Source organism: Amblyomma maculatum, chromosome 8 (assembly GCF_055883805.1).
Source record: "Amblyomma maculatum isolate TAMU_Amacu chromosome 8, ASM5588380v1, whole genome shotgun sequence".
NCBI lineage: Eukaryota > Metazoa > Arthropoda > Arachnida > Ixodida > Ixodidae > Amblyomma > Amblyomma maculatum.
The window spans coordinates 116938626-116966610 of NC_139351.1; the positions used below are offsets into that span (position 1 = coordinate 116938626).

General features: G+C 44.6%; 2 protein-coding genes and 1 non-coding gene across 13 annotated transcripts; 1 reads left to right on the forward strand and 2 right to left on the reverse strand.

The window, feature by feature from the left end:
* Positions 1 to 4620: 4620 nt before the first annotated feature.
* LOC146182280 (mutS protein homolog 5-like) lies at positions 4621 to 27568 on the reverse strand. 11 transcript variants are annotated; one of them, XM_084577354.1, is made up of 7 exons: positions 27239 to 27568; positions 13696 to 13798; positions 9736 to 9810; positions 9204 to 9341; positions 5814 to 5974; positions 5013 to 5090; positions 4621 to 4914 (listed from the first exon to the last, which is right to left on the reverse strand). In XM_084577354.1, exons 3-7 carry the CDS (start codon positions 9808 to 9810, stop codon positions 4818 to 4820), a joined length of 549 nt encoding a protein of 182 aa, XP_084433480.1. In that variant the 5' UTR covers positions 13696 to 13798; positions 27239 to 27568; the 3' UTR covers positions 4621 to 4817. The 11 variants fall into 11 exon arrangements, with proteins under 11 accessions (XP_084433480.1, XP_084433475.1, XP_084433476.1 ...); XM_084577349.1 differs by having other exon boundaries at positions 13618 to 13798; XM_084577350.1 differs by having other exon boundaries at positions 13618 to 13814.
* TRNAT-GGU (transfer RNA threonine (anticodon GGU)) lies at positions 12153 to 12226 on the reverse strand. Its single transcript has one exon. It is a non-coding gene; the product is annotated as a tRNA-Thr (tRNA).
* Positions 14476 to 19294, forward strand: LOC146182282 (uncharacterized). The gene has a single exon (XM_084575924.1). The coding sequence runs from the start codon at positions 14673 to 14675 to the stop codon at positions 15900 to 15902; it is 1230 nt and encodes a 409-aa protein (XP_084432050.1). The 5' UTR covers positions 14476 to 14672; the 3' UTR covers positions 15903 to 19294.
* Positions 27569 to 27985: the final 417 nt, after the last annotated feature.

The following is a 27985-nucleotide window of genomic DNA, read 5'->3' on the forward strand; positions in this document are numbered from 1 at the left end:
TGGGAGACCTGCCTTGTGTATTTCGATGTTATCTTTTCAAGCAACTTTGCCGACCCTCTTGTGCGCCTCGAAGTAATTCTCCAGGCTAAACAGAAGGCTGGCCCCACATTCAAGCCTTAAAAATGCCGGTTCGCGACCAGCGAGTTAGTTTCTTGGGCATATCGTCAGTGACGTAGACATAAAGGCGGACCATGAGAAAATAGTGGCCGTAGCGGTTACCAGAGCCATCGGGGAAAACGAGTGTGAGAAGGTTTCTTGGTTTGTGTGCCTACTTCAGACAATTTGTCCAGAACTACGCCCAGACCGCGTCGCCCCTGAGCCACCTTACAAAAGATAGCGTAGTATTTGAGTGGAACGAGGAGCAAGAGTCAGCATTCAGCCAGCTAAAACAAACCCTTCAAACACCACACATATACTTGCTCACTTCGGTCAAGCTGCTGACACAGAACTAAACACAGATGCCAGCAAAAAGGAGTAGGAGCAGTACTTGTGCAGTCGCAGGAAGGTGCTGAGCGAGTTACTGCATGGTCGTCATTTTCATGTGGTTACCGACCACCACGCATTATGTTGGCTGGCCAACCGCAAGGATCCCGCTGAGTGGCTTGCAATGAGCGACTGTAGGAGTATGACATCATCATCATATATAAATCCGGGCAGAAAACATCATTACACTGGCTGCTTGTATCGAGCCCCCCTGGAGCCAGCGTCAGGAAACGATGACACTGACAGTATTGTGCGGTATTAAACACGGTAGATATGGCAGTTCGACAAAGACATGATCCACTGCTTCGTAAGCTAATGGCGCACCTCAAAGGAGACAAAGATCTGGTACCTCGTGTTTTCCTGCATTTCCTATCCACTTTTAGAACTAGGAACGGCGTCCTGTAAAAAAAAAAAAGAGCTTTGACAACAGCTAGTGATGTCTTGTACCGGAAAATATGCGCAGCGATATCGCGGAAGCTTGCCCCGATGATACTACAGCTATCACCTTGGTTACAGCCGAACACTTTCACGGATTCTGGAAAAGTATTACTGGCTGAAACTTGCTATGTATGTTCGTCAGTACAAAAGAACTTGTCGCGAGTGCCAACAGCAGAAGACACCACCCACATGTCCAGCGGGCCTTTAGCCAATCAAACCTCCGAGTGCTCTGTTTCACACAATGAGAATAAATCTTCTGGTGTCCAGTCCGGCAGCAAATACATAATCATAGCGGCAGACTACATCACACGCTATGCGGAGTGCCGTGCAATTACGTCTGTGACTGCTGTGGAAGCAGCCAAAATTTTCGAGCTTAGTCTTGCGGCATGGCGCACTGGCAGTTTTGATCATTGACCGGACCAGAGTATCTCATTTCTGGCACAACTTCTACAAGAGATCCTGCGTCTAAGCTGTACCAGCCACCACAGAACTGCTAAGTATCATCCGTAAACCAATGGGCTGATGGAGAGGCTGAACAAGACGATGGCCGATATAATAGTCATGTAGGTGGACGGCGACCGTTGGAATTATGACATGGTGTTACCTTATGTTACGTTCGTTTATAATACTGCAGTCTAGGAGACAACACTTATGTCACCGTTCCAGCTAGTGCATGGCAGAAAAGTCACTATATTTCTCGATACTATACTGCCGCACGAGCCACATGACTGCGCTGCCGATTATGCTCGACTAATATGCAAGTGCACGGAGGAGGCTCGACAACTGGCACGACTCCACGTACAGCACCAACAACGTACCGACGCTCATCGCTACAACCTCCGGAGACGTGACATTGATTTTTGACCTGGTGATAAGGTCTGGGTTTGGACGCCGGCTCGACATCGAGGCCTGTCGGAAAATCAGGCACTATATACTTTGGACCATACACGGTTATTCGTAGCATCGGTGACATCAACTGCAAGGTGCTTTCCAGCAGAAACCGACCATCATCACGCCTTTCCCCATGTCCTGAAATTACGCATGCAGTCCGGCTTAAGCTGTATTATTTGTGACCCTAGAGGAGCGCTTCCTTGTTTTCTCAGCCACATTCTTCATCGCAAGCATCACGTGCAGACACTATGTGTGCTTGTGCAAGTCTTTCCCTCCTTTGAGCTTAGCATCGGGATGACGCTTCTTTCAGAAGGGAGGCAGTGAGCACCAGAAGACGATGAAGCGTAATCGCTTCGAAGAAGACGACGCTGCTGCTATGATTTGCACGCATGCTGGTGCCTTCAAGCTGGACATCAAGGACTCTTATGTCAATGAAACAAAAGCCGAACATTTGGCGAGCTGGTATTTTGTACAGGTGAAGAGTAGCATACACTAGTTTAAGGAATCAAGAGGGCTGCCTCTTTTCTAGTCTGTATCTTTCCAGAGAGACACTCGCTAATTTTGTCATGGCTGCATCGAAATCATTACCTTATTGATCCTAAAGTAGGCAAGAATTGTCACACCGAAATTATGTTCGCGGCAAGATGCGTGAAATGAAACATGCAATGAGGTATTGACATCAGTCAGACGCCAGCAACATACAAGCGTTCTATGGTATTGTTGCAAGTAAGATTAGGGCTTTGCAGCTCTAATCTTGCTTATGAATGATCTCACAAAGCTGGGGTGTTGTAAAAAGAGTGCCATTTTATAAATTTCCATGCAGCATCTTCAGTCAACCCTTCAGCTGTTTTTGGTTTTCGCTTTTTCTGCTTTGTTGTTACACAGAATATCTGCGGCTGTTTCTCCATCACGTTTTATAATTTATTTTTTCTTGAAAGAAGTAAAAATTTGGCTGTGGTTTAGCTTCGGTTAAACCTAGTTCAGTTGTGAAAGCACCAGCTGAATGGCTACGTTTAGGATAGCTTAAGCTAAGGGCTGAGCAGCGGCCGGGCTCTCTTTCTCCATAGTTGGTCGATTCTGGCCGTGCACTCCTAGATATATATACACCACACACATCTCTTTTCCGCACAACCAGTGAAGGGAGTGATGTGCAGCTGGCGCCGGCTGTGGTTATGACGTCACTTCTCCGGCACTGGTGAAGCGCGCGTGGCCGTGACAGCAGCTCCGACACACTAGCTGCTACCTCTGACGTCGCGCGGCTCCTCGCATATGCGCAGCTTGGCCCACGCTGTGCCATGTGAAATGGCTCTACGACTAGCATAGTATTTTGACAAGCAAGGCCGCGGGCGCCATTCTGAAAATGGAGGAATGTGTGGAAGTTATGGTCTTGTGGCAATGCAAGAACCCGCATTATCCAGTGCTCTCATGTTTACTGTAATCTAGGTGAGATACATTTTCCTATGCGTCGTTGGAAAATTGCAAACAGGAACAGTTTGCCCTAATTAGATTCTTAATGATTTTCCTTATATCTGATTGCCTTGGGGTTCTTTAATCCTGAAAATGCTGCCTGCCAGCTTCGAAACCGGGTAGAGGATCGTGGATTGATGATGATCACCTGTGCCTGCAAGGAGAGCTTTGCTTAATCACATAGGGCTGTTTTTCTATGGCGTTGCAGAGTGCCTGGATCTCACCCTAAGAGCGCCGCTGGTAGCGAATGGCACTGCACCACTTGGGGGGACTTGAAAGGCACACCACCTAGAGGCAGTGCCACCTAATCCAGGGAGAGGAAGTGCACGACGCAGGCAACAGGACCAGCAACATGATGCCAGTGATCATCACGTCGTGGCACAGAAGGTAGTAGTACAGCACGAGGTAACGCATTCCACTGCCACATCCTTTGCTGTGTTTCCATATTACACAACCTAGAGTAAATATTTATATTTTTGCTGCAAAAGCCCCAGCTCAAGCATGGCTACTCTAAGTCTTTGATGCGTGTTTTCCCATATTACACAAACTAGAGTAAATATTTATTTTTACTGCAAAAGCAGCTCAAGCATAGCTACCCTAAATCTTTGATGCGTGTTGAAGTGAAGCCTTCAGTATAAGTTGAAAGGCTCCATCCCCATCCACCTTTGCCCCCCAGATAAGTTCTGTTGCATGTTTAGCCTTGACCTGCAGTAAAAGCATGCAAAATGCCACCAAAGTAACCAATGAGAATAAATTCAACTCCTTTCACACAGTCGTACATCTCATCAGATGTACGACTGCGTGTAATTATTTACAGTGCTTGATTTAGCCTCGATGTGGCAGTGGTGTGGTGGTAATAGAAGCAATTTTATATAGACAGCTGTTAAACACCCGTCCCAGAGTTCAGCATCGCCGTAATGGTAGTATAATAAAATCAGATTAACTAGAGCAAGGCGGTTGTTGGAGTAAATAAGTAAAAGTAGAGTGGTTGCCACAGAAACCATTCAGAGGGTTGCTATTGTGGAGATAGCGAGAGGAGGAGAGTTATTATGGAATGACAAAGGTATGGCGAATGGAGAGAAGTGCAGCCGGAAGGTATTAATAGACTTATATCGCGATTTATAGCAGCAGCTGTTATGCGCCCGTTCCTCAATTCTACATTGGTATAATAGTAATATACAGTATTCGGTGCGACAACTCTCACAGTTGTTGCAAGGGAAGAGGAAGATGCGAGAGCAAAAGAATGTGCATTCGTTAGAAGTATATCTCATTTTACAGTGATAACTGTTATGCAGCCATTATATATGAGAGTGCGCACAGACACCGTTGTTGGTCTCATAGTTAGAGAGTTCAAACATGTCCTTTTTGTTTTATTAATGATGTCGGTGCCTTACAGCAGTTCAAGAAAAGGTCATCCTTTTGTGACCATAGTTTTCAATATCAACTCGAGTTGACTGTGTCTCCTCTGATCTAGGTTGCTGTATGCCATATAAGCAAATCCTTGAAGGTGACGGTAAAAGGTATATTTCAACACAGAACTAGCGAAGGATTTCATCCATCTTATTAGGCAGGCCTTCTGCTGCATCTTCCTCGGAGAGGTCAGCGTCAGAAAGCATCTTGACTAAAGGTAGTGCTCTGTGGATGAAGAGGCAATAAAACAGACGTCAAAAACATCTACAGGAGAGCTTCGACCTAAAGTACAAAATGAAACATTAGTTGTGTGAACAACACACCTACTTTTTCCACACGCATTCTTTCCGTACCATTCGTTGGGGATGAAGTGCTGCGTTTGAGGAAATGGCCTGCGGTATCTGTGGAGAAACCACCCAAGCATCAACAAAACTACTTTTCATATTTCTGTACTTGTCAGCTTATTTTTAACACAATATTGCTAAAGGCCCAAAATCATTGAAACCTCAAGCATGGGTAACATTTTAGCTTCTTTCGAGAAATTTTTGACTGGCACATACAGTGCATGCAATAACAGTGCAGCTGTAGGAGGGATAGGTTATGTATAGTTTAATGTGCCTTAAGAGATTGTGCGAGATCCTTCACTTTTGCTTGCTTTCTTACATCCGAGGTAGTGAAAATGATTGCCGTGCAAGAAGGATGATGCTAAAAAGATGCAGCTCTTTTTGTCTTTTTGCAACATTTCCATAACCCTTCCATATTCACTGCACAGAAAGCGAGAACCACTTCCGTTAGGATGTGTTCGCTTGTCAGCAGAAGAATGCCAGAGCATGCAATGCATCCCTACATGTCAGCTTGCTACATGTATGTGTTCAGCCTAGCTGAGATGTATGCCTGCAAATGAGTATTTTGGGACCGTAATAAAGTGTCAGTGAGTACGGCTACAGTCACATCACCTTTGTTTCTTATAAGCGAATAGCAGCCGCAATACGTGAGCTCAACAATATAATGTTGAAACTATTCTCATATAAGCTTGAGCGTGGCCAAGACCCATGAAGCGCGGTACACACTAGTGTTGTTTCAGTCGTGGCTATTTTATGAAGGAGGTAAAATTGGAAGTAAACCTGCTGCTGTTGTTGAACAATGTCCCTTGAAAGACCGGCTGCCTGGGCGACCAGACTTGCATAGCTGCAGCTTGCTCGGCCTTCCCTGAGTTGGTACAGGTACACCAGCTCACCTTCGTGGCGAAGACTTTCAAAAGTCTGCACAGAATGTGAAGCATGCCCTGCAATGACCATCCCTTTTGAGAGATCTCTGAAGATGGCATGAGAGTTCACAAGTGTTTTACATCTTTCTTTTTATTTTCAGGTTAATAAAGGAGACGAAGAAACAAAGAACAAATGGGTCCACAATGAACCTACCTGCAACTTGGCAGTGCATGCCCGAAGCTGTTGCCCCCTGCTACCCAGTGAACAAAACAAGCAGTGGAGGCTTCTAGAGCACTGTGTATAACATGTCTACAAATTGCTCTCAATAAACTGTTTAACAGCGTAAGGCTATACAAAAATGCTGAACAGAGTGTGCCTGGCTTTGTTTTGGTGTTTTAAATACAGCAGACTCGTAGGAGGAATTTGGTCAAGACAAGTTCTAAGATATTATGAAGCCAGACTGGCTTAAAGGTGGTTTTTGTGACTATTCGAGTCAAATATGAAAGCTCTTTAAAAAGTGCTCCTGTCGACCGCTTGCAACAGATTTGGGTTATATATCTCTGTGCGCAAACCTCCCTGCTGACATCAGTGGGGCTGCTGGCCGTGCCTGCTCATTGAACACTCCCAAGTTATGCAGACGAGGCATGGTTCCATATGGGGGGGGGGCGGGGGGGGGGGGGCGGGACTCTGCTAAATAGACTTGTATTTCTTTGTTCTATTTGCACAAAACTTTCTATGCTTGTTAGAAATCATACTATGACTGCTTTTGCTAAATTTCATGGTTATATGCCAATTTATTTTGTTTATAGATCTAGCATTTCTTCCTTGGCTTTTGTACAATGCCTACAAACTAAGGGTGTGGTAATATTCGAAATTTCGAATAAGAATCAAATATGTTTGTTATTTGATTCATAATCAAGCGACTGATATTTGAAATATCCGATTATTCGAAAATTACCGAACATATCGAAATTTTGCGAATCCACTTCAGCCTCCCCCACACTACGCGCTTCACCGCAATGCCTGACCGCATGGGCTGTGCAGTGAAGCTGCCTCAAAACAAAAACTGGCATACAAAATCCTGTATAAAATTTATACTCGCTTCTTCAGTAGAGTATACAGTTCTGTGCAATTCTGGTTTAATTTTATGTGCAAAAACCGTGTGAATCCTTAAATGAACGAGGCAAAGAGTGTTTGCTATTTTTTAATTTTATAATTTTTGCCCCATATTCATAAATTTTAATATTCACACACTGCTACTACAAAGTAAACAATATGTGGCAGACAATCGGGTCAACATTGAATGTTCCTAAATTCTTTCCTGCAAGATACAATATCTCAGTTTTAAATTTTCGCACTACAGTTGCCTAGACTGAAAATGAAATTTCATATTACATTTATAACACAATGTTTTTACCAGCAGTATGGTTCTAGGAGCGTAAGAAAAAAACAAACAACGTCAAAATAGCTAAACAGTCAAGGAGAAATCCGTGTTAAGTCGAAGAACTGCAGAGGAGACAAACGCCGACTCTTTGTGCCTTTCTCAAAATTGCAGAGCCAACATTTGTTGCGAAAATGTTTTTCTAAAAGTATTCCTTGATGAACTTCAACAATTAAACTTTGAGACGGCATAAAAAACTAGGCACATAAGTGGATATAATTATTCGAAAAAGTGAATTCTCAGCAATTTCTTTTGCTATTTCAAAGTCACGTCCCCACGAACTGTTTCACGTGTCCTTTGGCTAAAATGAACTTTCACGGTGACTGCAAGCCATGGGGACAGCACAGAATGGTTTCTATTCAAAAGAAGCCCACCCCTACAAGATGGCTTCCGCCTGCCTTTGAGCAAAACTGTGGGAATAAATTCTCCACCTTTGAGCCCATTTACAACGGCTGTAGTTATAATGTATGCTTGGTTATTACAAACAGCGGTGGAACTACCGTCAAAATATCCAATGGGGTGACGCCACTGCGTCTAACTAAAACGAACCCCTGTGACAGCGAACCCCTGGTTGTAATGGACGAGGAGGTGGCATAAATCTCGCCTCCGTAGCCGAAGAGTGCAAGCTTTCCATTAGCGTAGGGTCAGTGAGCATTTACTAACTGTCGTGATTGATCGCTCACAAAAGTGCCAGCCCCTACCCTCCTAGAAAAAAATGCACATCGAAATTCTCCTTAACAGCCATCCAAGCACACACTATGAGGCCATGCAAGGTCGGTCAGTGTGTGAGAGTGCTGGCTCGGAAAAGCATGGTTGGTAACACAAGGCAGAGGCACTGCTGAAACTACTGCATGCAGTCAGTGCGATCAAAAAGTAACAGTGGTGTGTGAAGTTTCAAAAGCAGTCAAGGGTTGTCTTGCCGGCATTCCCGGTCACATGGCGTGTGTTACCGACCCAATGCAGTCTCCCCTATCTGTGAAGCTGGCACACACATGCAGCGCACTGACAGCAGTGTCTCTGTCACCTTCATGTAGAGCGACTGAGGAGTGCGCACCGGTCAATGAAGAGTGAACTCAAGCACACAACTTACCCTTTAAAAAAAGCAAGTACTGCTATCACTTTTGTTTGACATCATTTTTTTTCGCTATAACGGGACAAGTCCAGTTACTATGAATATTGGATACAACGAACACAATCTGTGTGACCGTCAGGTTAGTTATAAGTGGGTTCGACAGTATTTGTAACTTTGTGAAATGCTATTTTATTCACTGTTTTCATGCAACATATATACGGACGCACCCAGCACAGTCGCATAACTTTTCTTCAGAGGCATTTCTAATAAGATGGACAAATTTTCTGGTCCCTTCAAGTCTTTACAGTCGTCGTAGCACACAGACTAGGCAATTGTGTTTGTTTATCCAGATTTCCGTGTCCAAGCCTGTGACAAAACAGGACCGGCTTTGCTCGGAAAATGTCACTGTTCAATCGTCTTCTGTGCCACTCTGCTGACACAGCCTACATGAGTGCAGAAAAACAAAAAAGATAACATCGCCGAAACAGTATTGCAAAGCATAATCGAGGCATCTTCCAGGCAAGCTCTAATCATCGGCAGTTTTTGGGTAAAAATGCAGGTACAGATTGGACACCACTGTCCTCCGAAACCTGTGGCCTGTCCAGGTCTATTACACGCTGTATCAGACCACTGAACCCATCAAACACTAGTAAATTAGTTTTTCTGCCAGCAATGCACCCTCAGGAGGTCTTACTAAATTTTCGCAGCTTATTTCTTGAGAGTCATGTGTGCCTTTCGAGTTGTAGTATGCTAGTTACCGACCAGATGCACTAGCACAAGATGGTGGACCTACCAGGTAAGAAAGCTGGTGAACGGGTGGTAAGTAGTTGTGCAAAGTGTGAAAGTGCGTGCCCAACAGAGTGTGGGGACACGCAGCTGGATCCTTAAGGAAGCTCTCCAGTGTACCGGCCAGAAGTCCAATGCCGTTGGCCTGCGAGGTTGCAAAAACATTGGTGTCTTCTCAAGCACTTTCACTAAAAATCACGTGAACTGGCATAAAAAGAGACCCTCTGACCAATTTTCAGCCACATATTTTTTCCCCTCCACCCCACCTTCTGTAAAGAGCCAAGGCACACATACACAAATAAATACACATATACACAAATACATAGTGACCTATATCTCTGTTTTAAAAGCAAGCTCATTTATAATCATCATCAACCTCTGCGGGAAGGGCAATGCGGCTGACTACCAATTAAATCTTAACCATTTGACTGTTTTTGCCGTACGGGTACTGCGGCTGCATTCTGTCCCGCTGCATTTGCTCACGTGATAACTAAACTTCATCGTAAATAATAGGTAGGGCAGTTGCTGGCTCCACTCACAGTCTTTGTTCCCTTGCCAAACTCATCCATGATGACCAGAGACCTTCCACTTCTCATCTGGAAGATGTGGGCCATCTGAAAAAGGGGAAAGTGGAGCACAAAAAAGAAATTAAGTGAAGCTACATGCCATGAACCAAACCAAGAAAATTTTCCTCAGGTAGAGAATGCATCACCATGTGTGGTTCCAAATAAGACCCCGAGGGGACACGTTTGAAAGCACATCCTGAAAACATTAGAATGACTATAGTCTCCCGACTGCTCAACAAGTACCGGTATCCGTGGGATACCGCTCATCATCAGAAGCCTGGTGTCTACTTTCAAATGTAGTTTTCTCCGTACAACAAGTCCAAAGACTCTTCGTGCACCCATCTACGCCGTTGTTCGCGTCGACTCTCCCCTCACCCTTCCCTGGGACCTGTGTGTGTGTGTGTGTGGGAGAAAGAGACAGTGAGAGTGAGAGAGAGCAAATGTGTGTGTGCGCGCATATGCATAAATAAAAAGTAGTGTTGGAGCAAGCCTGTATATGTGGGAAACTTGTGGGAAACTAAAATTGCCCACTGAAGTAATTTTCGTAATCACATGCATGCAGCACTCACATTCTATTATTTTCGCTAGACCATTGCACACAGAGCATTGCACAAGTGTACGTTAAGAACTTCTTGCTGGAGGAGTCGGTGCATGTTATTGTAGGAATTAGTTGCGCAAACAGAAGATACACACAGGAAACAGAGAAGACTCAAAACACTTTCCGTCTACCGTTTCCTGTACGTGCGCACAACACGTTCCTACAAAAACATACTGCATGCAAGAACATTGACAGTAAATCGCATACCTTGAGAAGTGCAGAAATTGTGCGATTCAGGTATAAAAAAATAAGACATTAAAAGATAGTTAGTTATATGGAGTTTTATGGCGCATAAGGAACTGTGGCTATCATGCGCCAATCGCAAGGTTAGACGATCAAGTGGCTACAGTAATGATGCTCAGATTTGGTTTAAAACATTGGCTTCCTTTAAAAATCCGTAAACAAGTGAAAAATCAACAAGTGCTTCTTGGCCTAAAAGCAATGCGGGATGAAATGGGATGTGTTCTTTGTAAAATACAGTAAAATATTTTTTCCTGTGCTCCTCGAGTTGTGAGCATGAGATTAAAATATGATTTACTGTTAGCTCATGTCCACACATTTCACATAGAGGTTTGCCTTTTTTCGTTAGTAGGAAGCTATGTGTTATGTGTGTATGGCCTATGCGCAGACGACATAAAATTACCTCAATGAAACGTTTCTGATGTTCACATGATTGCCATTCTCCTAATATGGGCTTTATGGAGTGAAGCTTGTTCTCTGCTTCGCTTTCCCGATCAGCCTGCCATTTAGCTCGTAATTTCGTACGTATACTAACTTCATTCCGTCTCTGTGTGGCATGTTGATTTGCTCTATTTGTAAATTTTTCGCACTTGCTGCGCATATATCTGCTCGTTCATTACACTTTATCCCAACATGACTGGGTACCCAGCAGAATTTGATAGTATGTTTTCTTCTTGTGATATTTACTATGTTGTGCATAATGTTTCCTATCAGTGGTTGAACAGCATTTTTGGAGTTTATTGCACTGATGACGCTTAATGAATCTGTGTAGATGATGCTGTTTTTGATGTTCTTATCCAATATTTTCTCCACAGCAACACAGACAGCGTAGCATTCGGCTGTAAAAACTGATGCACACTGGGGTAGTCGTGTTATTTTGTACTATTGCACTGCCAACATAGTCTTTAGTTTTTGAGCCGTCTGTAAAAAATGCAATGCAATTTTTATATTTTTCTTTTAATGCAAGGTATCCTTGTGATATATGCTCATGTGGTGTGCGTGTTTTTTTGAAACTGCGTTAGTGTGAGGTCGAAAACTGCTGGGAGGGTGTACCATGGTGGGAGTGGTTTAGGAATTGTAGGAATTAGTTGCGCGAACAGAAGATACACACAGGAAACAGAGAAGACTCAAAACACTTTCAGTCTACCGTTTCCTGTACGTGCGCACAACACGTTCCTACAAAAACATACTGCATGCAAGAACATTGGCAGTAAATCGCATACCTTGAGAAGTGTAGAAATTGTGCGATTCAGGTATAAAAAAATAAGACATTAAAAGACTAGAAGCTTTTGTAGTTATCATCGCTTGTAGACGAGTTGCGGAGACTAAATGCACTTTTTCTCGCAGGTATTAAACTGCGACATACATGTGAAACATCGAATATATTTTGTGTTCGACTACAAAACGTTTAGCATGTACAAAATGCCTGCGTATCAACCATAGTGGAGCGCATTTTTATGAGGGAATGGTTACTCTGTACCCATGTGAGCACAACGGCTACAAAGCGAAGCTAAACAGCTTGCACACAAACTTCATTGTGAAAGAAAAATTCATCCTGGTCCGGGGTTCGAACCCGGGACCACCGCTTCACCGAAGCAGTAACTCTGCCAGCTGAGCTAACCAGGAAAAGTATGCCAAAGTTTCTGTGAAAATTGTATAGCTTTGCTTTGTAGACATACGGCTGCGCTTGGGTGCATGGTAATGCACAATTACTTCAATTACACTGTGCGTGAGTGCAAGTTTTGCTCAATGGTGAACACTATAGCAGTTACAAGGGGAAAGCTGCTCAGCTAAGTGCGTCACATATATTGCAAGTCACAATGATTGTAACAAGACAAGAAAATCCTCATACATGTACGGAAAAGTGTTAAATCACACACATCAAGGAGACTGTGTGTGAGCAGAGATTATGACGTGCAAAACATGCACCGTTGAACAAAATATATAGCACATAAAAATACACGCGAAGGACATAACATGGGAAGCCTAGTTGGGATGCACAGTAGGCACATTGTAGGTGAAACAACAAAAGCACCCGTGTAAGTGCGAACTGTTGGCGCATATGTCAAAATCCACTGTGGAGCAAATTAATCCGAAGCTCACTACCACTGCATCCCTCATAGTGCATACGTCTCTTGAGGACATTAACCACGTTATTTTGCAACGTTAAAGGGAAGGAAGGAAAATCAATGCGTAAAAGGAAAAGAAAAATGAACATATGGTCATCACGATGGCTGATCGGTTACTGTAATGAACTGCTGTCAGGAAAGATGCGGGTATGATACCGCCTGCAGCAATGCCATTTTGGTGGAGGTAATATGGTAGAGGCTTGTGTACTATGCGATGTCAGTGCCCGTTAAACTCTAGATGGTCGAAATTATCCGCAGCCTTCCGCTATAGCATACCTCATAGCCTGAATAGCTTTGGGACGGTAAACGAGAAATGAACAAATTAAACAAATACTAGATATCAAAGCTCCTTCTCCAAGATAAAGATACAAAAACTATGCAAACAGCAAGAAAACAATACATAAATGAACCTCATTTTGCAGAGGCTGTCAAAAAACAGTAACGAGTAACAAAAAAATTACACATACATACTCCTCTGTGTCTTCCAGAGGGTGTCAGACTAAAAATGAAAGATGTAAGAAAAACGCACAAATGGCCCTCTGCATTTTGCAGATTTGCCATAAAAGCATAACGTTAAAAGCAAAAAGAAAAAAAAAACATGCATTACCCAGGGAAAGTAAAAACATAAATAGCCCCCTGCATATTGCATAGGGTGTCATAGCAAACGTAACAAGTAAAAAAATATATATGCATAAATAGCTACGTACGTCTCACAGAGGGTGTAAGAAGAAAAACGAAATATGTAAAAACAAATGTGGTCCTGCTCATCTTGGAGAATGTGGGGCAAAAAATGTAGCAAGGAAACAAAAACATACAAACTGCCATCATCAAATCTCAAAGGCTGTCAAGAACACGTAAAAAATACATAAATAAAATACTGCAAATTACTTTGATGCGGAGGGCGGCGGCTGCCGTACACCTCCATGGTTTGCACCTGCAGCGGCCAATGGAAGCGGCAATGGTCACCTCGTCACCGCACAGAGGCAGCTGCCACCTCCCGCGTTGCTGCTGTCATGCTCTGGAGTGCCAGCGTAAGATGCCGCGCAGACGCCGCGGCTTCTATGAGGTCCTGCATATAAAAGAAACTTGAAGGAAAAATGAAATCGCTGCAAACGGACCATTTTACCCCAATTTAAGTGTGAGGTACTGAGATATAAAATGCCCAGTCTATAAGAGACAGTAATCATGTTGAGACAGTAATCATGACGGCATCATGTTGCATTGCGCAGCTTCAGCTATGCTATTGTAATGGGTGTTGCCTACACGTACCTATCTGTTCTATGAACAAAATTGTCTAGAGGTGGTTCACATACTATTTGGTGAGGGCACCTCTGCGTGCAGGCTGCTCGTTCGCGGCCCGCTGTCCACCGAGACACGAAGCAGATGCTCATTTGATTTTGCAAGGCACAGCTCCGCACGTTCATACATCCATATCTCGAAGTTAATCCTATAGGTGAATTTCTCAAGTACGTCACCCTGATATTCAGTCAATAAACCATTACCGGCAAGCATGAAATTTTGCAATTGTGAAATCACCACGGCTTACGACAATGCACACACCTCCTGCCTGGACGTGAGGAAAAAAGGGTGGCGCGACGCACTGGACATTCGCTATGGTGGCTAGAAGGGGGAGGTGGCGCCAGCGCCGGCGTATCCGCCGAGAAAGCGCGATCCTCTGGTTCATGCGCTGCCGCGAAGGCCGCGGTGGCGCTGCGGTCAGCTGCGGTCAGAGGGGCGCTGGTGTGCTGGTGGGACCACGTGCAGACTTCTGGGGACTCCGAGGGAATTTGCCAGCGACGTCGTCCGAAGCTAAGTGCGCTTTTATATTTATTGTTTAGCTTTGAAAGCGTATTCTCCTGCATGCGTTAAAGCACTAATTTCAATCATAGGACCAGGGAAAGCGGAGGTAACCGTTTTTCCCTAGGTAGGTGGGCGGGCTGCCTATGGGTCGTAAAGTTAAGGAAGACATGGGGGGCGAGGAGCTGGTGCAATGTGACGAGTGCAGGCGCTGGTGCTACATGGATGAAACTGGTTTTGAAAGCTTAGATGACGCGGGGGAGACTAGTTTCTCGTGCAAGTTGTGCGTTAGGTTTAAGGAGACCATTCTGAGGCTGGAGCGTGAATGGGCCGTAAAGATTCAGGAGCTCGGGAGGGACCTGAAGGTTGAGAGGGAGAAAAGGATGGCGCTGGAGGCACAGGCAGTAGAGCTGGTTAGGATGGAAGGGGCAAAGACCGACCAGCTAGAGGAGATGGGGTCTCAGCTCAGGGAAGAACAACAAAAGCGAGCCGAGCTGGAAGGTCAGGTGAAGGCGCTTATGGCGCGGACAGCGAAAGACCCCGGGTCGGAGCAAAGTCAGGGGGTGGATGAGACCAGCGTCAAGACCCCTCATGATGACGGAGATGGAAAGGAGGCGGGCAGAGAAGAGCACCCGGTGGCGGTGCAGTCGCAAGAGGCGGCTACACGATGCTACAGCGAAGTAGCAGAACAGTCCGCGGGAGGGCTAGCGACAAGCCCGGAATTGCGCGAGAAAGGTGAAACGCCGCTGCGACAGGAGAACCAACGAGAGCGAACCGGGCGGCAGTTAGCGCAAGCTGGAGATGAAAGGCTGGATCGTAGGAGAGTTCTGGTGGTGGGGGACTCAAATGTAGCAAGGTTTGAGGAAGCTGTCCTAGCAACAGTGAAGGGTGACAGGCGTTTGAAGGTGGAGGCCCAATCGGGGAAAGGTATGGTTGAAGCGATGACCAAAGCCCAGGAGGTGGTAGGGAACAACAGGGATGTAGAAACCCTGGTCATCATCCATGCTGGACTCAATGATGTCTTGAAGGGGATGAGCCGGAATCTCGGGAGGCAGTTAGAAGTAGGTATAAATAACATAAAGGAGGCCTCTGAGAAAGTACACGTGACTGTATGCACAATCCCGGAAGTAGAAGGGCAGTCCAGCAGAACAGAGGGGAGAGTAGTCGAAGCCAACCGGGTCATTAGGAGCCTAAGCCGACGACTTGGGTACACCACAATGGAGGTTAACAGGGATGTGTACGAGGCCGGCCTCCACCCGTTTGCACGAGAAGGCATCCACTACAGCCGGGCCACCGGTAGGAGGGTAGGAGGCAGGATAGGCCGCCAGGCAACAGCTTTTTTAGGAGGGCCCAGGGCCCTGAAGCCACCAGTTTAAACAAAGGCGACCAAGAGGACGAACATAGACTAGGGAAACATAGAAGCCATAGGAGAAGCAACAGGCATAAGCGCAAGAGCCAAATTAATTCAGACATAGGGTATATTAACATGCAAGGAGGCAGGAATAGGCTAAAATGGGAGGAAATAGACGAGCAGCTTAGGCAGGAGAAGTTAATGGTTTATGGATTTGTGGAGACGCATCTTCGGGACATGGAGCAACCACCCTGTAACCCTGATTATGCATGGGAATACTGCAACAGAACAGAGGGCAGCAGAAAGGGAGGGGGAATTGGGGCATTCATCCATAAAAGTACAAATTGGCAAAGAGTCAAACAGGAATGTAAGGAACATTTATGGCTAAAAGGAAAAGTGGCAGGGGAGCAAACACTCCTTGGCTTTGTATACCTGTGGACAGGAGCAACTGCCAAAGAGGAAAACAAAAAAATGGTAGAATGTATAGCAGGTGACATTAATGAGCTAGGAAAAGGATGCGAAATAATTATAGTAGGGGACATGAATGCTCATATAGAAGATATAGATGGATACACAGACTCGACAGGTACCATGCTGCTGGATATGTGTGAAAGACACGACTTAGTTGTCTGTAACAGTACTGAGAAGTGTGACGGGGTCATAACGTGGGAGGTAGGGAGTCTGCATTCGACAATAGATTATGCGATAATGTCACACAGGATGTACGATAGGCTAAGGGTCATGAACATAGATGAACATGGTGCCAGGAGTCTAGGCAGTGATCATAAACGTATCAAGATGAGTTTTGGAATAAAAACTAATTCAGGAATGAAACATGATGACCAGCCAGATGGGATCTTTTACTCGGAGCAGCAAATAGAAACAGCAAGCACCCAAATTGAAGCAGTAATCTCTAAGGATAAGAAAGCAGAGTGGACATACACAAAGTTAATGGGACTGTTTGGGCTAGAGTTGGCTAAGGTGCGAGTCAGGAAAAAAAGGACAAGACGAAAACCAAAGAGCTGGTGGGATGGGGAGGTGAAGAAGGCCATAGAGAAACGCCAGGAAGCCTCCAGGGAACACAGATATTCTAAGCATAGGGGAGACCCAGAAGCAGACGTTGAGAGAAAATGGGATAAATACATAAAATGTAGAAGGGAGGCATCCTACTTAATCAATGAGAAAATTAGAAGACAAGGTTCCCAGTGGCTGTCAGAAGTAAACAAAAGGGATAAAAATGCAGCTAAGAAATTCTGGCAACACTTGAATTCCCTGAGTAATAAGACTAGCCTAGAGCAGAGGTCTATTGTTACAGATCAAGGTATTCGGCTAGAAGGGGAAAAGGCAATAGAGCATATACGACTAACGATGTCAGAAAAGTTTAAAGAACAAAGAAATGTAGTAGGTGCCTTAGTAGAGGAAGATAGACCGGTTAGTGCAATTGTTCCAATTGGACAAAGAGAGTGGGAAAGGGCTGAGAAGAGAGTACCAAGTAGCACATCAGCAGGCCCAGATGGTATTCCTGTTAGGTTATTAAAGATGTTGGGCCCAAAGTCTAAGGAAACGTTAAGAGAGGTGGTGAGCAAAATGTTAATGGATGGCAAAGTTCCTGATGAATGGAGACTAAGTAGAATGAGCATGATATATAAGGGAAAGGGGGACAAAGCTGACATAGGCAACTACCGTCCCATAACAGTAACATCAGTGGTCTACAGGGTGGTGATGCAGATTATAAAGGACAGACTGCAGGCATGGGTAGAGAGCAAGGGGGTGCTGGGAGAGCTGCAGAATGGCTTCCGGAAACAAAGGAGGTTAGAGGATAATCTGTTCTCATTGACACAGTGTATCGAGGTAGCAGAAAAGGAACACAGACCCCTATGGCTAGCTTTTCTAGATATCAAAGGAGCCTATGACAGTGTACTTCAAGAAGCCTTATGGAGTATTCTGGATGTGTTAGGTGTGGAAAGCGGAGTAACTAATCTTTTAAAAGATATTTATAAGGATAACCAAGTGCTAATAAAATGGGAAAAAAAGGTGTCGAAGCCTGTAGAGGTAAAGAAGGGGCTTAGACAAGGATGTCCCCTGTCACCTTTGTTGTTCATGCTGTACCTGCAAGGATTAGAGGCTAAACTAGAGGGGAGTGGACTCGGCTTCAACCTTTCTTTATTCAAGCAAGGAGAATTTATCCCACAGTCATTACCAGGACTAATGTATGCAGATGATATAGTACTGATGGCTGACAACAGGGTAGATTTGCAGGAGTTGATGGATATCTGCGGTACAGAGGGAGATAAGTTAGGTCTGCAGTTTAGCAAGGAAAAATCGGCAGTCATGATTTTTAATGATAATGAGGCCGGCGAACATAGGATACAGGAGGACATGCTGGAAGTAGTGGATAAGTACAAGTATCTTGGGGTGTGGATAAATACTGGAGCTGAATACCTAACGGAGCATGAAAAATATGTGGCAGCTAAGGGAAGTAGAAATGCAGCCGTCATGAAAAACAGGGCGCTTTGGAATTACAATAGGTATGAAGTGGTGCGAGGGATTTGGAAAGGGGTGATGGTTCCTAGTCTGACTTTTGCCAACGCAGTCCTGTGTATGAGATCAGAGGTCCGAGCACGGTTGGAAATTAAACAGCGCGGGGTGGGTAGGCTTGCTTTGGGAGCTCATGGGAATACGCCAAACCAAGGTGTGCAGGGTGACCTGGGATGGTCTTCTTTTGAGAGCAGGGAAGCTGGCAGCAAGATAGCGTTTGAGCAACGATTGAGAAAAATGGGAGAAAAGCGGTGGGCTAGGAAAGTCTTCAGCTACCTCTACATGAGGAATGTTGACACAAGATGGAGAAGGCGGACAAGAAAATTGGCAAGCAAATATTTGGACAGCAGTAGGGGGACCAGCCAGGAATCATCAATTAAGAAAAAGGTTAAGGAAACAGAGAGGGGTCTGTGGAAAACAGGGATGGAGACTAAATCAGCATTAGAAATGTACCGAACGTTCAAGCAGGAAATAGCCAAAGAAAACATTTACGATAATTCTAGGGGCAGCCCATTGTTGTTCGAGGCTAGGACAGGAGTATTGCGGACTAAGACGTACCGAGTCAAGTACCAAGAGATAGACACGCTGTGCAGGGTGTGTGGGGAGGATGAGGAAACGCCTGAACACTTAATAATTTCCTGTAAAGGGCTCCGCCCTATAGTTCAAGGCAACGGGCCAGATTTAGCCAAAGCATTGGGGTTTAAGGATAATGAAGGGAAAATAGACTTTAAAAGGGTAGAAATAACCAAACGAAGGTTAGCTGATTGGTGGCTGAAAGGAAGGCAAGAATAGGTCCACACTATATATTACTATTCACGGCTAGGCGGCCTGTGGCGCCGCCGCCCGATTCAAAGGGTTCAGCCTTATCCATCCATCCATCCATCCATCCGATGCAGCCACGCGATCGCGCGCGTGTGCAGGTTCGCGCGCGGTGTATGGACGGTGCGGCAGCGTTCCTGTTTGTTCGCGGCTGCCAGCGTGATCTCTCGTTTATGGCAAGATGTGTTGCGCTGCTTACATGTTAATGTGGGTGCCTAACTTCGTCGAACAGATGAACTCCAGCGCAAAAAAAAAAAAAAAAAAAAAATCACAGTATGTCCCTCCCAAGCAAAATTATCAAGTTTTATGTTCTTACCAGGCAGCACTTCTATGTTAAGGCCCAGAACTGTAAGCGCAACGCTAAGCAGGGAAGAATGAACGTGCTGAAACTTAGGAGGGTGCTCTTAAGTTGCATATTTATTCAAGGTCGAATGTAATATTTTTTTTTTTATTTAGCGGGAAGTGATATCCTTGCCTCCCCATTTCTTAGTGCCAAGAGATGAATGCAGTGTTTGTAATCAATGTTTAATGTTTTTTTTTTCTAATTACACAGAAGCATGTGTAAATGTATCTGTTATTTTGAATTACCCTGAATGTTATGATGTGCAGTACATTGCTATTTTGTGACTGCCGAAGACTTGACGCGTTTGAGTTGTGGTGCTGGCGGAGACTTTTGAGAGTTCCTTGGACTGCCAGAAGATCAATTCAGTCGATATTGTCGACCATAAACCCTGACTGCTCATTGGAGGGTCAAATTCTAAAGTTAAAGCTCAGCTACTTTGGTCATCTGATGAGAAGAGAGGAGTCGCTGGAGAAAGATTTGATGTTGGGAAAGGTTGAGGGTCGCCGGAGAAGGGGTAGGCAGTGAACGCGATGATTAGATGGCATTGCAGGGGAAGTTATGTGATATTAGGAAGATAGTGGGAGACCGGAAAGCGTGGCGTGACATGGTCCATAGGGTCACGAAGAGTCGGACACGACTGAACTGAACTGACATTGCTATTACTACGATGTGCAATAAATTTTTGCTATGCTTTGTTTTGTTTGTTTGGATCCCCAATCACATTTTTTAGGAGTAATGCTGATACTTCGTATTCTTGAAACTGAAGGAGGTGGAAAACATCGACCAGAGAACAGCCAACCTTTTTTCTTTCATTTATTACCCCTTTTAATTTTCTTCTTACATATTATTTTATCCCCTGGGGCAAACAACGTTGTGGGAAAAAAAAATGCGACCGCACGGAGCCGAAACGTACATCCTTCCACCCTCATTCTCTTGGTCTGTCTTCTACTTTCGACATGCACTATCTTGACCAGGCGGGACTCATTCAAGACCCTTTAATTCCTGAAACTGAAAGGATAGATACGCCTGTATTCTGTACCAGAAGTATTTTAGTACCAACCGATCGTTTTTAATTGTTTTGTTTGTTGGGTTTCATGTGCGAAAATTACTCGGGCTATGAGAGACACCGTAGTGGAGGACTCCGGAATTTCGACCACCTGGAGTTCTTTAACTTGTACTAACATCGCACAGCACACGCGTGCCTTGCTTTTCGCCTCCAGTGAAAAGCGGTCGCCGCGGCCGGGATGCGCGATCCCTCATCCTTGGGCACAACAGTCGAACGCCCTAACCACCGCACCACCACGGCTTAAAATTGAATTCTGTCAGCCGTAATCAGGTTCGACTAAAGTTTAATGAGCTAAACCATTACCTGCAACATCATTGAAAGGCCGACGCGTTGCACGCACGGTAGGCATGCGTATGTTCAAGTACCGTGGCGCGTACCATGCATCGCACTACGGCCAACAGCGCCACCTACACCCGGCTTGAAATGGAGGAGCGGCTTCCGTCCGCCGTTGGCGTCACCTCCCCCTTCTAGCCACCATACATTCGCTGTCCCCATGTTTATCCCCATGAGGATGACGATGCCACCTACCGGCCCAGACAGCTTGCCGCCTCACGCGTGCCCCTGCGACAAAATGCGGATAAGAATATATATGCAGCTGGCCGCGGTGCATCCGACACCATTTCGAGTGAATAACGGTTTATCATGCCAATTCCCTGGCAGCAGCTTCGTAGGGGAATTCTACACACAGTGAACCGCAGGAAACCTATAACTTGGTTTCCATGTGACCTGGATTTCAATGCGCGCATTAGCACGAGCTCTGCATTGTAGCTAGAAAGGAGCAAGGGAGACCGAGACTACTGCAACAGTTCGTCTAATCTTTCTGCTTGTCCTTGTTCGTTAGCACGATTTTTTTTTTGTTTTTTTTTTTTTTTTTTTTTGCCTGAGACACATAACACGCGATTATGCCGCCACAACTTTATTTTTCCCGGCACTTAGTACTTCAGCATCGTCTTGTATTTAGTACTGAAAATACTGCACAACCACACTTCACCATGGCCGGTCTCGAGGGAGAGCGCGTTTCTCTCTTCTCTTACGGCCTCTCCAATGGGGTCTGTTTCCACCGCCCGCCGCGCCTCGGTGGGGTCGCCACCGCCCCACTGCTGCTCCTCCGCTACAGCCATTCACGCGCAAGGGAAACGCGCGCTCGCTCTTTGCTCCGCCCGCATCGGTTGCAACCGGCAGGTTCTGATATTTCACCCCTTATGGCTTATAGGAAGAAGCCGTAATCAGCGTCTGATTTATCGTGTATGAGCAATAAAATATCAATAATGCGCGTGCGCGCGAGAGCGCGCGCGCCTTCGTCAGTGCTGTCGCGCACGGTGGAATGAAGTTTCGGGTGCACTTACATCAACACTTTTTGCCCCTAAATTTTTCACAAAACTATATGTACCATTTTATGCAGTGTGCCTTTGAAAGCTGTAAGCTGGTATAACGCGACCTGACGATTGTTCATGGCAAACTGTTCGGTGGATATTCTGTCAACCGCTGCCGTTTTCGTTTAGAGCAAAAGAGGCACTGACGAAAATTCATAGCACGTCTCAGATTCAGAGTAAGGATCAAACATTTACGCATACAGTTAAAATTTCAGTTGTCTAGTGAAGTGGGCTGTTCTAGCTTCGTTTAAAACAAATCAGTAGGTTGAAAGACAGCAGATGTATACGTAGTCTCGCCAATGACGCACACGTAGACAGTCATAGTTTAATACAGTGATAAAAAAACGACATTTAATCAAGGAAATGGGCGTAAGCAGATATGCATAATTGAAAATTGCAGCAAGCAATAAAAAAAATGTCCTTCAAAGTTAACACATTGCACTCATTCATCAAAACGGTACATGCGGCTAGAAAATTAAAGTCTCAAAATCTTTCTGGACGGTTTGTGCACATAAGGAGCTGGCCTTTCGTTCCTGTCTGTCACCTTCTTAGCGTAATTGACTAGAAGTATTCTGAGAAATTTCTCACATATTAAAGAAACGGACCTTATAGCATGGCTATTGTCAATGCCTTCCGGACAACTCAGCCAAGGTGAGTCCTCAAGTGCTGGCTGGATTAAGATTTGTATGACTTCAAGGACATTTGTGTATGGTAGGTGCACGACAGCTTTTTCAAAAAGAGACACAACCTTGTCCAAGAGGGCTACAAACTCTGGTTTTGGATAATGCGGTCCGCTAGAATCTTGTCCTCGCAGAATAGTGTACATGGGGCTGCTTCTTTCGCTGGTTTCAAGAAGGATATAGCACAAGCGTCACACCCGAAGTCACTGATTAACTTTACAATTAATGTATCTAGCGACGTAAGCTAAACCAGAATACGTGACAGTGGGTAATGGGATGACAGGAGATACCATCACTTCTTTCAGTTCCTCGGTTACTGATTGCGGCAGAGCTGAAATGATTTCGTCGGTGTCGACACTAGGTGCCTAGGCGCGCAATACAGCGCGACATACAACTCCTATAGTCACGTCTGAATAAATAGCACAGAGAAAAGCTTTTATATCCATTATTGAGGAGTGTCCCTTGAGTAACAGTGGCGCATGTGTAATAAGCAAAGCATTCTACCAAAATAATGGGGCAGCGATTGCTCTCTAAGGCAGGCATTACTGCACAGATAGTTACAAGGAACTATATATTAGTTCAAAAACATACTAAAAAAAGAATGAAAATATTGCTAGGAATTAGTGCTTGAAATAGATTTCCTGTTGTTTTCATGAAATAATCATGATATCATGTAAACATTTCATTAAACCAACGTTTATTTGCAAAATTAAAATAATGCTTATAATACAACATAAAACATTTGCTGGTCTATAAATTATAGCAAAATTGAAAACAAAACTTAAAAGCGTTTACTCTGACGTTATACTAATACTTTATGTCATGTAAGCATTGTGCAACTTACATTACATTTTTATAAAATTATTTTCATCTTCGGTGTTACCTCAATGGTTTCTCATCTAGCGGTGAAATACGGTTTTGCCATTGTTGCTGTTATGTTTGCCTTGAAGAAGCTTCGATGTGATCACTGCTCATTCACTTTTTTTATTCATCTTCTTGTACAAGCTTGGGAAAAATTTAAGATTAAAATGAACAAAAGTAGATACCATGCCGAAATACATGTCATATGCTTGTCGAGCGTTTGCTGAGCGACAGTGTTTTTTAATATAAAGACTCCATTCACGTGCGTAGCACGCTGACAAGATGCCGCTGCAGCATCTACCTTCTGTAATTTTTCATTTAGGGGCTACACTCACCACGAAACCCGCGGGCGACAGCGCGAAACCAGGCAAAACCACCCGCCGCCACTGAAGCAGATGCGGAGCGAACAGTGAGCAGGTCGCGCCCCTTGCGGCGGCGGAGAGCGTGACTCAAGGAGAAAAGTTCCCATTGTTCACGCGGCGATTGAGAAGGCCGTAAAAAAGAGCGCGCGCTCTCTCCCTCGAGACCGGCCGTGACTTCACATACCTGCCACATGTTACCCTTAAACCACTTTTACCGTCGATATAGTAAGCATCAACCAACAACGCAGACTTACCTGAGCAAGTTCTCTTCGTCAATTTCCGTGCCCATGTGCTCCTTGCGAGTATATCACTGTAGACCTCTAGCCTTCCTACCTTCCATCACATTATCTGTGCGCTATAAAATGTAAGCACAGTGCCTTGATTTTAGAGGACAAGTAAAAAAGATCTTGCACGACCATCTGGAAGACGTTTAAGTAAAGAGCATTACCTCTTTGGTTTATTAGAACTGAGATTAATGAGATTAAAGCGTGAAACACCGCGTAAAATACGAATATGTACGTTTCTTTTCCCATTATCAACACTCACAAACATTTCACTGGTACATATTGCAACCAAATATAAGTTTCTTATCAAAAGTCAGGCCTAGAAATTTGGATTTTCTTACTGGAATTTCCACTTCATTTAGGAATAAGGTGGGATCAATATGTAACCCTCTCAAGTGAAACAAGAACAGCTAGGCTACTTGCAAGTCATCCACATAAACTGAATACATGATTGAATTCGGAATTATTTGCGCTATCGTATTCATTTTTACTACGAAGAGAATGCGGCTTAATATACACCCCTGAGGTACACCCTTTTCTTGGAGTTTCTGGAGAGGGAATTGAACCCAGGCGAACTCAAAATGCGCTGTCACACAAGAAATGTTTCAGGCAGTTAAGCACCCTGCCACGCACACCTAGGTCTGCCAAGTCTTGGATAGTCACGAAACTTCCAGTAGTATCACAGGCTTGCTTTGTACAAAAAAAGATTGCCAGAAAATTCTGTCTGTGTACTCGTATTTCTAGTCGGACGAGGTGGTCGACTGCAGAGCATTCCTTCTTGAAACCACATTGGAGAATAACAAAAGGTTTACGGGATTCGTGCGTAAATGTTAACCGAGTATTCAGGATACTTTAAAAGGATTTCGCGAGGAAGCGTGTGAGTGTTGTGAGTGTTGCCGGCCTTAACAAGCCGGCAGCTTGTTAAGGCAAGTTGCCGGCTTTCCAGGTTTGAGGAACGGTGCAATTATAGGAACGGTGCCTCCGGTATTTTTCCTGTGACCCACGTTTTCTTAAACGATTTTAAAAGAGCTCCTACAGTAGGTTCAGAGAGATGGGTAAGCATCTGGTAATGGATTTCATCTCGGCCAGATGCAGTCTGTTTACCGGTGAATAGTACTCAGCGGCGTTCTTGTAGTGTGTTTAAAATGTTATAGGCCTCCAATTGGCCCTAGCACTTGTGGGAAATCTATTCTTTAGAGTAATTTTTCTGCTTCAAAAGAGAGTCTGTATGTGCAATGAACTAGAAACTTCAGACACAATATGTCTGCTTGTTTTTCAATACTTGTTTTTCTATCAGGGCCTGTCAGGAAAGGAATTCTAAACGGAGAGAACCTGCCGTTCAGCTTGCCAACTTGGTCCCACATTTATTTTTATGTGACTTAACTGTTTACGGAGGATAAATGGCTCTACCAGGAGGCTTTTTCAGCATCGCGACGGATGCGTCGTGCTTGTCTCTAAAGTTTTTGAAGTTTATGAGATTCTCCTGCGTAGGGTATCTACAAAAACTTCCGCAGGCCTTATTTTGTGTCATTTTTGCTTGTCTACTTTCTTGTGTCCACCAACTGTTCCTGTTTATCCGTACAACTCCAGATGGCTGAGGTATGGCTAGGCGTGCAACAATAATATAAGCTCCTCAGGAAAAACATTTTCCAGTCTAGCTTTTTCTCGGCAGAGAGGATAGTCTGCTAAATGCAGTTTCCAATGGAGCGGTTTTGTGGTGATGACTTTTGGTGAAGATGAACAGGTTAGTACGGGTAGTAGACGCAGCCACAAGGGTTCTAAAGCGTTTCATTTAAAATCAGTAAAAATGAAAGGTGAAGTCTAAACAACTCAGTGAAGTATGTGAAGTCTAAACCATATATCTAAAACTCATTTTCCTCGAGCTCGGGGAGCAGTAGGTATAGGCTTACCTGTGTTCAGTTCCTCACTTTCCCAGAAATGGAAATAAGCATTAAAATCCCTTACTACCAAGAACGGCTCTGGTAGTTCCTTTAAAAACTCGATCATGGATGGTAACTAAAAAGCATGATATATATATATATATATATATATATATATATATATATATATATATATATATATAATTGACATGGTTTGCTTGTTACTTATGGGGCAGAGTTAAATTCAAACAGGATGTCACACAACTTTCCCGATTATCTATTTTATTTTCAACAGTTTCGGACGGTGGACCGTCCTTCTTCAAGGTAGGATTGAGAATGGAGAATAAGTCCGCACATTACGCCACTGTTAAGAGAGGGAGGAGGAATTATATCGGCGCTAACCTAAAGGACCTATTAGTTAAATCTAAAACGACCGCCAATGCTAACCCTAACCCCGGATGTAAACCGTGCGGAAAACCACGCTGTAAAGTTTGCAATCATGTGCAGGCGACAAATATTGTAAAAGGCAACTTCTCTGATTTCACCTTTAAGATCAAAGAAACCTTGAACTGAAATAGTTGTGTGCGGTATGGAATACGTCGGCCAGACCGAAACACCATTCAGGTTTCGTTTCAATAACCACAAGGCCCACGTCCACACACTGCCAAATCTCCCCTTTTCTAAGCACCAGAGCCTTCCAAACCATACTTTCGAAAACATTCGGGTCATTCTCCTTCAATCAGGCTTCCAAACAAGTCGACAAAGTGAACAAAGAGAATCGTACTTCATACACAAATTTCAGACTCTAACCCGTGGAATTAATGAAACATTGGGCAACTTTGCCTTTCTCAAAAGCCTACATAATAGACGAGGCATCTGCCCACTCCTAAGAATTTCCTCCTTTTCACGCAAACTATACTGTTCGTTATTTAGCTCCTTGGCCTCCCCCCTCTGGTCGGTTTTCTATCCCACAACAAACGTCTTCATTTAGGACACGCTCGAAAAAAAAAAAGAAAACCCGATGGCGATGGTCCAGGAAACCTCTGTGCGTTGTGTTGTGTTACTTGTTGACTTTAATGCAATGCTCGCGCAAATTGAGCTAAATTTGCACCAATAGCCGAAAAGAGGTTTCCACGAACACAACCCCGCGCTCACCTTCGATGCCGGCGAGCATGGCTAGTAGATATTCCTCGGTAGTCGCAGGCCAGTCCGTCAGTCATGGGTGGAAAGGCGTTGAAGCGACTCGGGAACACGGCCACAAAGTTAGGTTCACCACCACGTTAGGCACTGCACTAAGTTCGGCACATCACCACCACAAAGGTACAAAAGCAGTCACCGGTCGGAAACTTCCATGTATATAGCCGCTGCCCAGTCAATTCAAACGGCAGTGCAAAGTCCTCTCATAGCGACCAAAGCGAGTCCGACTAGAGCGTATTGTTGGTTTCAGGGCAGCGGTATCCAACAGGGAAGAAAAATACTTCAGCTTTGAACCAACTGTCGAACCACACAAGTCGAACCAACTGCTGCGAAAACAGTGCAGCGTCGTCTCCTGGTCTCTCCGGCAATTAGAAAACTTCTGCAGGGGCTGCCACTGCATACATACGCAAAGGAAATAATTATTCTTGAACATAAGTTCCCCTCTAGTATTCAAGTGCGCAGTATCCTACTCCTGACGCGCTGCCACTAGTATGGCGATACTATACGTCCAGCAGTGCAATAATCAGCACGACTTCTGAGGGGGAATGCTGTCTTTTTATCCCCGAAACCCGACCACTTGCGCATGGGTGTTGCTCTCGCAGACAGATTCAGACAGCTCTTTTTCTTTCTTTTTAAGGGGGCCTGTCTTTATTGCGTTATCAGCGGCCGATATTGGCGCTGCCGCGACAGTTACAGTGCACGCCA